At 35.2% G+C, this 16215-nt stretch overlaps 2 protein-coding genes across 3 annotated transcripts; one reads left to right on the top strand and one right to left on the bottom strand.

Moving 5' to 3' along the window:
• The first annotated feature begins 3129 nt into the window (after nt 1-3129).
• On the top strand, nt 3130-7649 carry LOC113083365 (translation initiation factor eIF-2B subunit beta-like). The gene is made up of 8 exons (XM_026254494.1): nt 3130-3419; nt 4255-4375; nt 5054-5205; nt 5286-5449; nt 6246-6341; nt 6498-6635; nt 6737-6803; nt 7373-7649. The coding sequence occupies exons 1-8, from the start codon at nt 3248-3250 to the stop codon at nt 7528-7530; spliced, it is 1068 nt and encodes a 355-aa protein (XP_026110279.1). The 5' UTR covers nt 3130-3247; the 3' UTR covers nt 7531-7649.
• Nucleotides 7650-7655: 6 nt separating this feature from the next.
• On the bottom strand, nt 7656-16048 carry LOC113083364 (zinc finger CCCH domain-containing protein 14-like). Of its 2 annotated transcripts, none has more exons than XM_026254492.1 (17): nt 15889-16048; nt 15484-15526; nt 13930-14044; nt 13594-13634; nt 13000-13159; nt 12592-12901; nt 12336-12502; nt 12129-12226; nt 10648-10776; nt 10484-10561; nt 9909-10068; nt 9425-9624; nt 9085-9226; nt 8526-8662; nt 8368-8444; nt 7965-8071; nt 7656-7868 (listed from the first exon to the last, which is right to left on the bottom strand). In XM_026254492.1, the coding sequence occupies exons 1-17, from the start codon at nt 15922-15924 to the stop codon at nt 7865-7867; spliced, it is 2004 nt and encodes a 667-aa protein (XP_026110277.1). In that variant the 5' UTR covers nt 15925-16048; the 3' UTR covers nt 7656-7864. The 2 variants fall into 2 exon arrangements, with proteins under 2 accessions (XP_026110277.1, XP_026110278.1); XM_026254493.1 differs by having other exon boundaries at nt 12592-12898.
• Between the last annotated feature and the right edge of the window lie 167 nt (nt 16049-16215).

Here is a 16215-nt window from a genome sequence, read left to right as displayed (position 1 = left end):
TTACCATTTAAATGTATTTCTGTGATGCGAAGCTGAATTTTCAGCATCATTAATCCAGTCTTCAGTGTCACACGATCCTTCAGAAATCATAATAATATTCTGATTAGCTGTTCAAGAAACATTTATCATCCCACTGTTAAAAAATATTTGTGCTGCTTAATGTTTTTGTCTTAATATACTGTGTGTGTGTGGATATATATAGGGATGCATTAAGCAGACCAAAGCTGATGGTAAAAACCTTAACATCGTTAAATGCAGTCAAATAATTTCTGTTACTTCGAACTTTCTATTTCAAAGAATCTTGAAAAAGTATCAGCTTCCACAGAAATATTTAGCTTCACAACTGTTTTCAACATTGATAATGTTTTTTAAAGCATATTAGAATGATTTCTGAAGGATCATGTGACTGACAAGTAAAGTAATGATGCAAATTCAGCTTTGCATCACAGAAATAAATTACATTTTAAAATATATTCAAATCTAAATCAGTTATTTTAAGTTGTAGTAATATTAATTATTAATAGTAATTACATTAAAATACTAAACTATTTTTTTCATAGGTTTCCTTGACTAAAAGTAAAAAAAAAAAAAACTATTGGAATTAGAAATCTTTTACAATATTCTAAATGTCTTTACTGTCACTTCTGATCAGTTTAATGCAATTTAATTGCTCAATAAGACTAGTAATTTCCTTAAAAACAAACCGTACCAACCGCACACTTTAATATGGTCGCATATATTGCATATTTAGATTATCTGCACAGACTGTTCCAGGTAGATTTGTAGCTGTTGGTTTGATTAGTCAGTCAAGTTATTCTGCGTTTGTTAAGATTGCCAAGGTCGAAAAACTGAAGCCCCTGGAAGTAGAACTCCGTCGGCTGGAAGATCTTTCAGAGTCTATTGTCAATGACTTCGGCCTACATGAAGAAGAGAGAGGAGGAGATGAAGAGATACTAATGGTAAGCACCAACTAAAAACATCCACTGAAGTTTAATGTCCGCTCCAAGCATGCAAAACGATCATCATGTCATGTTTTGCAGAGTCCACCAAACACGCGTGTGCTGTACTTCAGCATCTTCTCCATGTGCTGTCTGATCGGTCCTGGCCACGTGGCAGGTCTTCTACCTACGGCCGCTTCTTCAAGGCCAAGAAGCTCATTGAGTAAATCTGCCTGAACAATCAGGGACCCAGAACTTCTTCCTCACACCAGATCCTCCGGCCCTGACATTTTGCTTTGCCTCGGTGATTCAATCCGGTCGCTGCGGGGGTGACCTGAAGTTTATCGGAGTGGACGTGCATCAGGGAATTCTCTGGGAAGCGAGTGATGCTTGGCGGCCAAATTGTCCTTTCAGTGGCGTGTACATTTTTTGATACAGGCTTGTTCAGTATCATTTGGAAAAAAACCACCCAGTTTTTCAATGTTTTTTTTTTTTGCATTATTTTCTTGTATTTATACGAAATAACACAAGCCCCTATAACTGATAAAAGATATGCTTCTGTGAGAGAAAGTTTGTGGTCATTGAATGTGTGTCAATAATTACTTTAATCTGTTTTGCCGATTATTTGGAAAGATAGAATGATTGTTTCTCATGGACAGATTGTAGACTGATGTGTTTAGCTGTCTATATTATTTCTGTAAAGGCTTATGTTAGGTAATGCAAAGCCATTGAAGAGAGAGATCTCACATCAGAGCTTCACGCTGTCGTATATCATTCTTTCTTTGAGAAATGTACTAATTTTTAAGCAGTTTTATTTTGAGGAGCACAATCTTTTTTAGTTTGCTTACTATGGGAACGTGTGAGTTCATCTGTGATAGAAGTCTTGCTGATTGTTAGTTGCTAGTTTCTCCACAGACTGAATAAATGATCAATCCAACTGATCAGATCCAACAGGGTTAAAGGTGCATGAATCGGGTTTGATTTGTTAGAGGATCTACCTGTATCTGACAGATCAAACCAGACTGTCATTTTTCATTTTCTCTTCTTTTCGAATGGTTTTGTGGAATAGTGGTTACACGTCCTGGGTTTGGATCAGATTTATTATTATTAACTGCAAGTGGTTTCATTTTGTTTGTTCCAGTGTTCAATCAGTTTGAACGGCAGTGTTTTTGATTCAGATTAATTTTGGTGAAAGTGGATTCGGGAAATATACCGTAATTGGCTCGTCATTCAATAAAAATTGTTAGTAAAGTATTGGGAGTGTTTGTCAGTTACTAACAAATGAGGTTCATTACAGCAGCACATTTCATCTGGATGAGAGAATCTGAACATCTTAAATGAAAATATTTACGTTTTGAACAAAGACATTAAAATAGACCAACTATTAAATTAACTAAATTCTAAATAATATTGTATATAATAATTGTAGCCCAGCATGCTTTATTTAGCCACATAACAATATTAAAATGATAACATACAGTGCAATATATGTAAATGTATTTATATACTTACACACACATATATATAGATGCATTAAGTAGATCAAAGTTGATATAACATTGTTAAAAATAAGTAAACGCTGTCAAATAATTTCTTTTCCTCCTTTTCCCTTTTCTCTTAAAAAATAATCTTGAAAACAATAGTTATCAGCTTCCACAGAAATATAAAGCAGCACAACTGATTTCAACATTGATAATAAATGTTTTTTAAGCATATTAGAAATATTTCTGAAGGATCATGTGACTGAAGGCCTAAAATAATGATGTTGCAAATTCAGCTTTGTTTCAGAGAAATAAATTACATTTTAATATATATTCAAATGTAAATCAGTTATTTTAAGGTGTAATAATATTAATTCATTATTAGTAATTGCATTAAAATATTGTTTTTACTTTATTTTTGACAGTGAGTGTAAGTAGAAGAGCCAACTACTTTCTAAAATATAAAAAAATATTACCAATGATGAACTTAAGTATTATAACAATTATAAACCAGCATGTTTTATATAACCATATATTAAAATGATAAGTAATATACAGTGCTTGGAACATTTTAATAGGCTACTTCGTGGGTTTTTACATGCAACAATTTGTTATGTATAATCTATTCATGAGCAATCCAGAAGATATTTGAGTGAGTGAAGGATGGACGGTTGGTGGGGCTGTTACAACACAGTCCTGATCGCCGTTAAATAGCAGAAGAAGAGCAGGACTCATGACCCGGAGGAGGTTTCTGTCCGGTTCCGTGAGTGTTCAAGCTGTCACGAGAAATTCGTTCAGAATCGGCGCTTACGTGAGAAATCTGTAAAAATGCCCGGCGCGGATAAAGAGACCGAGCTGTCCGAACGAATCGAGTCGTTTCTGTCCGAGCTGAAGCGCTGCGGCAGCGGGGCAGGATCCCCCCGGGGCTCCGCGGAAACCGCCCGAGAAACGACCGCTTTACTCCGCAGAATCACCGCGCAGGCCCGCTGGAGCAACGCCGGTGAGTGAGAGCTCGAGATCGGATCAGAACCCGAGCGCTGTCCGCTGTTCTAAATCAGAACCCCAGCGCTGTTCCAGATGCGCATGCTTGTTTTGATGGATACACGACTTCAGTTGCATCACTCTCTGTCTGTTGTTTAGTGCTTCACGTGACTGTGGTTTACAGCAGAGCTTCTCAGTCTTTCAGATTTTATTTTCCAAACATGATCATCCTTATGTGAGGGACCCCATGCTAACATTTAAAGTTAAACGTTCCAGCTTATACGGAGAAAAATAAATGTTATTAATATGGTCATGATATGAAAATATGATAGGATTATTTTGCTATTAATTTAAATGTTTTCTACTTACTGTAGTACTGTACTGTTATATTTAGTTTATTTGTTCATTTAGACATTTTATTTTGAATATTTACTGTAATATATTTATTGTAACCATTCCGTCATTTTAATAGTGGTAATCAAATATTTATTTAAATTTTTATTTATAATAATTTTAGATTTAAATGTAATATTTTAATATAATTTTTATTAATGGCACTTTGATGTTCACATTTTTCTTAATATTAATCTAATTTATTATTTTAATCTAAACGTTTTATTATTTTAATCTATTTTCATTACTTATTAATGTACTCAATTTTAATCAAAATTTACTTTGTGTGTGTGATATACACACACACACAAATAAATACATTATTTTAATCATATTTTATTTTTCTAAACACTTTTCTCACTGACCCCCAGCACTTCCTGGCGACCCCATAGGGATACCCCAGTTTGACACCATCTTGAAGTCTCTGGTGTGTGTGTGTGTTTATTAATTTTTTTCCTCAGGTGATCTGATGGAAATCATACGGAAGGAGGGCAGGCGGATGACAGCAGGACAGCCGTCTGAGACCACTGTCGGTAACATGGTGCGCAGGGTGCTGAAGATCATTCGAGAAGAATATGCAAGGTGAGGCACTCAAGCTGGATCCAAATTAGCCCTTATAATTTAATTCCCTCTTCTAATTATTAATATTAGTTTTTTTTAACGAGATAGTATTGCTTCACATCTGCTGTTAACTAGGCTCAGAAAACAATGTTTATTTTGATTTACTATCCAGACTATCTCTAAACCACTTACTACATCCATCTTTTATTTTTTAGAAGTAGTATTTTCAAGTTATAATTTCCATCATTATCTGATATGAGTAGCAATGGGTATTTTTTAACGTCTGAATAGCCAAACTTCTGTAATGAGGGCATTAAATCAAAACAACAGCGGCATATAAGCTACTTAACTGTTTAGGAAATGTATATTTTTGATATCCTTCTTTCATTATTGATCGAGTTTGGATCTCAGTGATATTTGCACTGATAAAGCGATCACTTTTAATCACTCCATCAGATTAATACGCGCAGAATATCGGAGCCGAAGCACAACTTGCGTAATGACTGAAACGATGTTCCTCCACAAAATAACGTGCAGTTTCATGCTTCAACCCCTAGAGCGACAACTACACAGTGTGGTTTAAAAACTGACAAATATCCGCATACTGGTTTTGGATCATGATAGTGAGTAAATAATGACAGATTTTTCATTTTTAGGTGAAGTACCTGAATGATCTGGGTATCATGTGTCTCTCCTCAGGTCCCGAGGCAGCACTGAAGAAGCAGATCAACAGGAGTCTCTGCACAAGCTGCTGACGTCTGGAGGATCCAGCGAGGACAACTTCAGACAGCACTTCCCTCATCTCAAAGCCAACGTCATTGAAGCCATCAACGAGCTGCTGACAGAACTGGGTAAGAATCCATGGATGCTAGATCATCAGAAGCTTTTGCTTTTTCAATATTCTTATGTTAAATATGCTTGTTATTTTTAGAGGGCACCACAGACAACATCTCCATGCAGGCACTGGAACACATCCACTCCAACGAGGTGATCATGACCATCGGCCGCTCCAGAACAGTGGAAGCTTTCCTGAAAGACGCAGCGCGGAAACGCAAATTTCACGTCATTGTTGCAGAGTGTGCGCCCTTCTGTCAAGTGAGCAAATATTTGCATCCATTGCATTTTACTTAAGCGGCTCTAAACCACTTCTCATCACTAGCAAAATAGTAGAACCCATAGCCAAGAATTAACAACAATATTAAATAATAATGCATTAATAATTGCTTTACATAACGTTTTAACACGATTATAATTATTAATAATAAATACATTTTTTTTTAATTATGTTGAAGTTAATGATAAATTAAAATGCATATGATTTATTAATTTAATATTTTATTCAATTGATATTTAAAATTATACTTCAAAAAAATCATTATCATGAATACAATTAGTTCTTACTATTTAATTAAATAAGTACTATAGTATGCTTGTATAATTATACTATACTAAAGTTAAATGAAGCATTTTAATATTAATGCTTATTAATAAACACTAGATTTTACTATTTCATTTGCATAAATATTTAAAAGATTAAATTATCTGAATAAAATATTATCTAAATAATTTAATATTATTAGGACTTTTTATATTAATGTTTTAAGAGTTTAACATCACATTGGTCTGTTTTTAAGCAAGTGTATTTAATGCTGTTGTAAAAGTTAAATGAAGCATTTGAATTTGATTAATGCTGCTTATTAATATACTTTTACGATTTCATTTTTATAAATTAAATTTTTATTTACATATTATATTACTAGTACTATTTTTAGTTTTTTGAACTTCATGTTTTTTTTTTTTTTTCAGCAAGTGTATTTAGTGCTGTTGTAAACTGAGGTCCTTCGAGGTAACTTGACTAAATTAAAACTTGTCTTTTTTTTTTGTCCATCAGGGGCATGAAATGGCCACAAGTCTTTCCAAAGAGGACATCGAGACAACAGTCATCCCAGATGCAGCCATTTTCGCTGTAATGTCAAGAGTCAACAAGGTGAAACAAAGGACTGATGTGCAACTCCCAAACAGAATAATCCAGAACTATCCAAAATTCAAACAACTAGAAATGTTTTGATTTCAAACATCATTTTTGTCAAACAAAGACTCAAGTTTCAGATGCCTGTCTGAATCTCTTGCATGTGTTGTTCAGGTGATCATCGGCACACAGACGGTTCTGGCTAACGGGGGTCTGCGGGCCGTTAACGGCACACACACACTGGCTCTGGCTGCCAAACATCATTCCACTCCCCTCATCGTCTGCGCTCCCATGTTCAAGCTCTCGCCGCAGGTATATGACACCCCATTACACGATTTAGTAAAATTAATATCAGTAGAGAAGATCTTGTAAATGCTGCTTTTGAGGTTTAACTTGAATCTTTGTTGTTGTAGTTTCCTAATGAGGAGGACACGTTTCATAAATTCGTTTCACCACATGAAGTGCTTCCCTTTACTGAAGGTAATGTCACTCAGCAACATTTTACCCCTATGAAGTAACTTTACAATTAATTTAAGGGTACAGTTAGAAAACCCTCAAATAAATAGCACACTCTGAAATTGTCAACTAAAAGTTTAGAGTGGAAAATAAAATAAAAAAACCTTTAATGAAATGGTTGACCTGAAAATGAACATTTCCTCACCCTGAGGTCATCCAAGATGTAGATGAGTTTGTTTCTTCATCAAAACAGATTTGGAGGAATTTTGCATTACATTACCTGCTCACCAATGGATCTGCAGTGAATGGGTGCCGTCAGAATGAAAGTCCAAACCGCTGATAAACACAAAGTAATCCAAACCACTCCAGTCCATCAAATGTCATCTTGTAAAAAATGCTTGTTAAGTGAAAAGCACCGTTATAGATCATCTTAAATATCGATGTTTCTTAAAAAAAACACCTTATAAAATTCTCATTGTGACGGCACCCATTCACTGCAGTGGATCCAAATCTGTTCTAATGAAAAAAACAAACTGTTGTTTGTCTATGTTGTTCTATGGACATATGTCTTGAAATTAGTTTTCTGCTTCCAGGTGAGATCTTGTCAAAGGTCAACGCTCACTGTCCGGTATTTGACTACGTTCCTCCAGAACTCATCACTCTGTTCATCTCAAACATCGGTGGAAACGCTCCGTCATACATCTACCGTTTGATGAGTGAACTCTACCACCCTGAAGATCATGAACTCTAGACTAGAAAATAAAGAATCTCTGACTCGCATGTTTGTCTGCACTTTGGTTTTCAAAACTGAATTGAGTGAATATTTAAGATACTTCTCCATATTTTCAGAGTAAAGACAACATTCGTGTGTGTGTGTGTGTGTATTGTCTACGTTTAATACACCAATATATTCTGCAAACAGCTTACAGAAACTTGCAATTTATAAAACTCAGAATTTGTTTTAAAAAGTAATCAAAAAAACTTAAGTAGAACAGAAATGATCCGAATGAGGTCAGAAGAGACAAAGCTCCAGATGAACCACAGAAACACTGCAGCTCAGTCGTGACCATTCACTTGAGTGTTTCTCAACTGGGGGAAAAGACACAGACAATCACTGGTTACAGAAGTTTGATTCACATGTACATTTCAAAGGCTTGGCTGCAGTCGTCTGTGAGTTTGTGATACCTGTTCTGTGTTTTGGTCCATTTCAGAGCACTTCTGGGTGGCACTGCAACAGCTGGATGGTAGAAAGTACAGCCCGCTCGCTTACACTGCGCCGCAAATCTACACGGCTGCAAAAAACAAAAACGAGGGACATGCATATGAACAAAAGTGTATTTAAGAACTTTTAAAAAAAGTTAAAATGCGTAAAAATATAGAAACTAGGTTCATAAAACCCAAAAATTGGAGTAACATTCACAATAAGAACAGTAGCATGAGAGGATTTTATGTTGACATACATCAGGTTTTCGATTTATTTGGGTTTTTCTCTTACATTTTAAAGAAGTTGAAGTTTTTAAACTTAATAAACATAATAAAAACAAACAAATAAATCCCTCAAAGTGAAACAGGCTGATGTAATTCTCACTTTAGGGTGGTAGAACGGACAGTCCGGCTTTTTACATTCTGGGAAGAAATGGCAAACGCTGCTGGCTGGAGCTGGTTCTGTAGGGTCAAAGGTCACAGGTCAAAAGTCAGCAGCCATTTATAAGACATTCCAATGTGTTTAATCTTCGTCTTACACACCAGCTCTTGTAGGGTTGGTGTTGACTCTGCGGCTGACGTGTGTGAATGGACAGTCCACTTTGGTGCACTTGGAATCAAACTTACAGTTTGGATGAATGAACAGACACTTGTTGCCAAATTTACAGTTGGGAAATATTCTGCAACAGAACCAAAAACAACATATTTACACAATATGCATCACTATGTACAACTATGGATATATCTAATTATTAATTTATTATTAATTACTCATTTCCAGCACCACCGATAATATCAAGAGAAAAACAAACAAAGAAAAGGTTATAAGTTAATGAAAAAGAAAATCAAAGAGTAAAATAATAATAATAAAACGGAGTACTCTGTTGTTAACTTGTTATAAAAAAAAGGGAAATATAAAATAAAAACAGAAAATTAATTGTAAATCACAACAAGGGGAGAAAAAAATTATCCTCCCCAAAAAAAGGATTAAAAGAAAAAGAAAAAAAAGGAAAATGGAATAATAAAAGTGTAAAGATTAGTCGGTTGAGTAGTCCTCCATGCTGTGAGTTCGGTGGGGTTTATAGTGGGAGTTTGTTCTCACTTGCACTGTGTGTTGGGGTGATGGTACACACACTCGTCTCCACTCTTGCACGCAGGCCAAAACCTGCAGCGTTCTGGAAGTTTCTGTCGTTTAGTCTGAACTGGCTCTACATCCATGTCCTCCACCTCATTTAACTCTCTATCTGCAGGAGAAAGACAGAGAATGAGCACGAGCAGAGAACAAATATTGAGAGGAATGTTGTCTACAGCTAGAACAAATGATGAGTCGCATGACTACAATTACAACACTTAGTGCAAAATAAACTAGCGTAACATCCATTAGCGCAGATTAATATTACATTTTATAGAAGATAACTATTGTTATATATATATCGTCTTACCGCCAGTGTTTAGAAAGTCAGTGCCAAGTCTGAGGTGGACGGCAGCTTTGGGTCCATTATTTTCGGGAAGGTCAGGGGTCGTATTGAACTCGTCCTCAGGTTCCATCTCCTGATCTGTGCGGTTTGCTAACGGACTGGGAACTCCATCTAATGTCACGATGAACTTTGGACTCGCTGCTTCCACAACCTCCGCTCTCTCTCTGCAGAGGAACAGAGCACAACTCAGCATTGCATCACAGGAATAAATTACATTTTAAAATATATTCAAACAGAAAATTGTTATTTTAAATGGGAATAATATTTCACGATTTACTGGTTTTATTGTATTTTTGATCAAATTACTGCAGCCTTGGTGAGCAATGAGCATAAGATTTCTTTAAAAAATATTTAAAAAAATCTTACAGACCCCAACATTTGCATGGTAGTGTGTATGTATAAAAATATGGAACTTGATATTGATTTGCTTGAAACCTGTCTGTCATACCTGGCCTGCACCATTCGGGGTGCGATGGGTGTGTCTTCATTTTGATTGACAGCGGTAAGTCTGCTCCTGACTGGTGAAGTCTGTTCAAGCTCCGGTTTCCTCATGACGAATGAACGTGAGTCCAAAGCGTTGAGTCTCGCCGCCTCTAAAACTTGCAGCTCTGAATTTAAAAAAAAAAATAATAATAATAATCCGATTAAGTACACTGCTGTTTTGATAACCGTAATACGTTATTTTTCAAAGATTCTTTGATGAATTGACAGTTAAACAGAAAATTTAACATTATAAATGTCCTCGTTTAATAAAAGTATTCAATTCTTTATTAAAAAAAAACTTTTGTACTGACCCCAATCTTCTTAATGATAGTGTATATTCAAATATATTCTAAACGGTCAGTTGCTTTACATGCTGATAAGATGGTCTCTTCTTGTCTATATTTGTGTGTTTAGGCAAAGGTCTGGCTACATGAGACTACTGAGCTTCACAGAATGTGACTGAACAACTTCCATAGTACAACTAAAATGTACTATGTAAATCTTTACAGTCAGAGGTCAAAATTAGATCATATCACTCACGGTATTCACTGAGCTGCTCTCGAGTGTCCTCTTCTGGAAGCTCCAACTGCAGACGAGATGCTAAAGCTATGGATTGTGCTGCAAAACACAAAAGAAATCAATTTGTAGTTTGATTTCATGCCCCTTCTGTCAACACAATATTTCTTTAAGCAACAGACACTCACTATTGCGCAGCGTGTCCTGGGGCGTGAGAGCGTGCAGGTGCTCCTGGACCAATCGGATCGCAGCATTATTCATCTCGTCACTCGCTGAACGTGTCCGTGGAGCTACAGGAACCATCTGCCGCTGGGGAACTGGACAACAGAAAACAGAACCAGGGTTATTATCATTATGAAAATGGCAACTATTAAAAGTGTTTCTGTTGAAACAAAGCTGATATAAATTTAGGCTGAAGCAGTAAAATTACTAGCAGTAAATATATAAAAATTAAAATGAAATTACACTTAAACAGTATTATTTAAACTAATAATTATCAAAGCACAAAATTAAGAAGAAAAAAAAAAGCAAATTCGAAATATTAAGAAAAAGACAAGAGTATATAAACATTGCTAAAATAGCATTTTCACAGATAGATTAACAATCACATGTCTATGGGTCACATTACAATTCAATATTTATTAACGACAGTGTCCCACACATGATATGCAGACAACAATATATGTAGTGTGGCCAATTTGTACCCTTGTTTTAGATGAATCATGGATATGAATTAAGAATTGATTTCATACACTTTGGATGCAGCTTCTGTTGTTATGAAATATGTTTTATAAATTAATAATTTAAATAAACTAAACTCATTTTTATTTTAGTATGACTGAGATACTATTAGTTTTTATTGATATTTTGAATGTTTGAATGTTTAAGTTTAAAGTAGTGCTGTCAAACTATTAATCGCATCCTAAATAAGTTTGTTTACATAATGTGTGTGTAATATGTATACTATTTTTGTATGTATTAATACACACACACGCATTTATTTATGAAAAATATTTAGAGTTTATACTTAAATTAATTATATGAATATAAATATATACATGGAAATCTTTTCAAGATACATGCTGTGTGTGTATTTTATTTAAATACATAAATATACACAGTACACACACATTATGTAAACAAAAACTTTTATTTTGGATGCGATTAATCATATGACAGCACTTGTTTAAAGTTTTAGTTTTGTTGTATGTTTGTCTTTTTTATTAGTTTGTTTTATTTTATATATTTTTATAAAGGTTTAATTTTTTTGTACATCAAGTTAAAAGATTAAAATAAACTATTAAATCAAAATGAACCGATTAAATTACTAAATTAAAATGAGAAATGTTGCCTTTGCAACTACCTGAAATATAAAGTTATGTATTTTATTTCAGTTTGTGTTTATTTTATTTCAAGTAAGAATTTTTTTTAATAGTTTAAATTTTAGTTTTGGTTTTAGTTAACTATAATAACCTGCGTTGTACTAATTAATTATCTTAATTAAATCAAAAACCAATTATTACTCCATGGCCACAACTTACTAAAAAGAGGATTCAAATTCTTCATTCATGAAAACAAATTCTTCCATGTCATGCGTGGGGCTCCGTAAATAACTACATGGTGTTAAATTAATTCTTATTAAGTATAATATTAAATGTATATGGTGAACCCGTGTATGTAGTGGTCCTGTTGATGGATTCCTGAGCTTCTGAGATCGCTTTGAGGATCAGATTTTTGTTGGCTTGTTTGGCTGGTGGGAGGGAAGGCCTGCGAAACACACACAAAACACCAAACTATTTCTGAGAGGAGTAAATAATCAATTATTAATAACCAGACTCTAAAAATATATTTTCCACTATTTCACAGAGGAACGTACTTGCGCTCAGGTTTCAATGGTAGAGACACTTTGCTGGCAATACCGTAGTCCTCCTCATCTTCATCATCCTCCTCCTCCTCCTCATCACTCTCCTGTCCGCGTTCATGACTTCTATGAACCCGAACCACTGAACTGGCTACGGGAGCCTTGCGTTTCCGGGACAATTCCTGCCAGAAGGGTTCATTCAATGAGGTGATGAGCTACAGCACCAGCGCAGGACTGAACTGATGCTTTCACTGCATGGAAATTCACTAACCCTGCTGCTCTCCGCTGAGCTCCTGTAGCCCCGGCCATGGCTGGAACCTGACCTTTCCTGACCTCTCGTGACGTCTGAGGACCTGTAAGCGTCCGCAGTCTGTCTTGAAGACTCCAGCGCTGGCCGTGCCCTGGCCGCAGTTGAGCGGCTGTATAAAGCCTGAGAGCTCAAGCTCTGCTCCAGGGGGTCGTAGGCAATGAGATCATCATCCAGATCGGGCTTGATGTCAATCACAGCTTCTGCCGACGCCTCCATCAGCGGTTTGACAGCAGATGTGAGTCTGGAGGGTCTTTCAGAAGAGCCTCTGCTTCTAGATTAAATAAATACTGGTGAGCTTGTAGTAATCAGTATTTGCGATTAAGTCAATTTTTAGAGTGATTTGTGGATCCACTCATGGGAATTAAATACCTGGTGCGGTTCTCGTGGGCGGAGCTTGAGACACGCCCCTCCAGCTTATCAGAACGGGAGCTGGAAACGGCAAGAGCACGAGGCTCCGCCCCCCTCCTGTTGTTTTCTGCTGGGATGCTGGACTCAGAGTTTAGAACGGATGGACTGATCGATGTGGGCTCTGCAAAACAAATACAAACATTATTAAACTAACTTAACAACACTATTTCAGTCTGCCTTGGAAACTAATAAAAATAAGTTTAGACACAAAGTTAACTGGAAAACTACAAAACTAAAACAGATATAAAAACTAATTAAACATACAAACTAATAAAGCGACTAATGCACACAATAAAATGACTAAAAAATTATAGAAATAAATGCCAATTCAAAATGATAACATTATATAAATATAATCTGAAAATAACACTCATACAGATGGTTTAACTTACATTTTTCAGTCAATAGGTCACAATATAATTCAAAGTTTAAATACAAGACCAAGTTGTGTTATTATTAATTGTATTAATGCAAAAAAATAAGGTAAAACTATGTACTATAGAAAGCAAAGTCACATCACATGACTGTTAACATGATCTCCAGTATGAAACATACCAGTTGCTACCGATCGTAGCTTTTCCAGAACACCGTGTAACCTACAACACACACACAAACAGCAGTAACTTCATTATTTATTACTTTCTCAGCAAAGTTTTCAACATTGATGATAATAATAAGAAACATAGCTTAAGCAGCATATTAGCTTATTAGAATAATTTCTGAAGGATCATGTGACACTGAAGACTGGAGTAATGATGCTGAAAATTGAACTAATATGTAATAGGCATAAATTAGGTTACATTCAAATGTGAATAATATTTCACAATATTACTGTTGGTGAGCAGAAGAGATTTAAAACATCACAATGTAAATAGGGAGATTTTCACCTACCAAACGGTGAACTTGATGGTATTGTTGCCTAGAAACAAGGACAGGTCGTCTGCCATCTGCTTCGGGTTCTTCTTATTGGCCACCATGACCATGATGTAATCCGGAAGCTCCTCATCTGACAGAGACACATGGTAACATATTCAATCTGATCCGAACAAGGTCAGTGAACCATCACATTAATGCAGAAATCGTAGCATAAGCTGCGGTGAGAAGTGATAAACATGGAGTGCAGAGGAGAGAGCAAAACAAAACACCGGTCACGGATTAGAAGTAAAAAATTAGGATTTGTAAAGAAAAACGTAAGGATTTCAATATAAGCCAAGATGAGACTGGTTTTTCTTTTGCTGTAAACAAAACCTGGTTCTCGCTAGACTAGTATTTTCTCACTGGAGCTTATGCTACGCTTGCATTATCCACTGAAACGCCAGTCTCTGACGAACGTGATTACAGTTTATTAAGTTTTAAATATATTCTTCTTACACAAATGAATCAATTTGGTACAGGAGGAGCACTTTATGATGGATGGATGCACGTTATTGGATTTCTATTGGACGATTGAATCTCAACAGCCATTCACTGCCATTATAAAGCTTGGAAGAGCTGGGACATTACAATATGACCCCGAATGTATTGTCTGAAAGAAGAAAGTCATCTACACCTAGGATGGCTTGAAGGGGAGTAATTCATGGGCTAATTCTCATTTTGAAAGTCCACGAGTTGATCAACTACCATCTGGTGAAGCGAAAAGCTATGTGTTTTTTAAGAAACAAAGCTATCATTAAGACTATTTTAACTTCAAACCATTGCTTCTGGTTATAACAAGTCTTCTGTCCTTATTAATATTGGTTTCTCCAGCTTTTCCAATTCATAAAACAGCTTTTCACAAGATGTTAACTGATGTGTGTGAAATCACTGGTGATATATTTATCAGCTGTTTGGACTCTAATTCTGACGGCACCCATTCACTGAAGAAGATCCATTGCAGAGTCTTAATATTTAAGACTACAGTTTACTTTCATGCACATTATTTTGCGTTCTATATTTAATTCTACAATATAGATCTTTTTTAATATTTTATTCTTATATTTTTATTGTTTACTTTTATTTCATAGCTATATTTATGTATATTTTCATCTGTGTTGTTTTCTTTAATAATTGCAATGGAGTGGACCTGACTCACATTTCACTGCTGGTTATATATGCTCTATATAATTGTGTATGACAAATAAAAATCTTGAATAATTTGATTTTATGCTACTCATTTTGAATGTTAATGTAGCATATTGTAGCTATTATGATTTTACATTTCACAGTGTCTTATTGGATACAGCTGTGCTGCAAACACTTTGCAATACAAATATGAAGTCAGTCAAGATGCAAGAGTGAAACTATAATTGTTCATCAGCTGTAAGAGTCACTGTGATCCCATTCTTTAAAACTTTCGCTGAATTATTGTTTTGCAGATCACAAGATTTTCCCGTTTCTTTTATCTCCAGTAAGTGCACTGAAAAAACTGAATTAAATTAATTATGCATATCTGTTTTGAGCTCTTACCCACATAAGCGCCGAGCTCCTGCAACTTTACTTTGATAGCAGTCTGAAAAAAAAAGAAAAGAAATGACATTATAGGAGAAAAGACTAAACAAAATTAATCTTCACGGACACAACAGTATTTAACATCAAAAACTAACAACCACCTTTAACCTTTACAAAACAGTCTCGATATAACACCGTAAATTATTTACATGCTAATCCCAACGTCCTTTAAACAACACTAACGTACGGTAGTTAGTGAAGATCGCTGATTTACAAATACACAACATAACTCTTTACTGCATTAAAACACCTTAAACGCATTTAATGAAACAAACGAAAAAAAACGAGCAAGAACAAACGCGTAGTAAGCATTCATTAGCGAGCATGCTAAACCGTGTTAAATACGCACTGTAAACATCTCACCCTTATTTTCTTGCTAATCTCAGTTCCGATCTCCATATTTGTTGCTTTGTTGTTTCCCCTCTGATACTAGATACTATTTAAATTAACAGGACACTGGGTAAAGAAGCAGGACAGTTTGCTGTTGCTAGGCCTCTCGTGCAGCGTCTCTATTCATACTGCGCATGCGCAGCTAATGGCGCTTAAGATAATTTTAATTAAAACAAATATATAAAAACAATACATTTTATTATGTTTTTAACATTATATTAAATTGTTTTTTATTGATTGATGATGATTATAATAATAATGTATTATATTATATTTATTTAGTATTTTCGGTATTTTATT

Source organism: Carassius auratus, unplaced genomic scaffold (assembly GCF_003368295.1).
Source record: "Carassius auratus strain Wakin unplaced genomic scaffold, ASM336829v1 scaf_tig00037940, whole genome shotgun sequence".
Classification (NCBI taxonomy): domain Eukaryota; kingdom Metazoa; phylum Chordata; class Actinopteri; order Cypriniformes; family Cyprinidae; genus Carassius; species Carassius auratus.
Note: the sequence above shows the minus strand (reverse complement) of the source record. Positions and strands in the feature narration are given on the sequence as shown.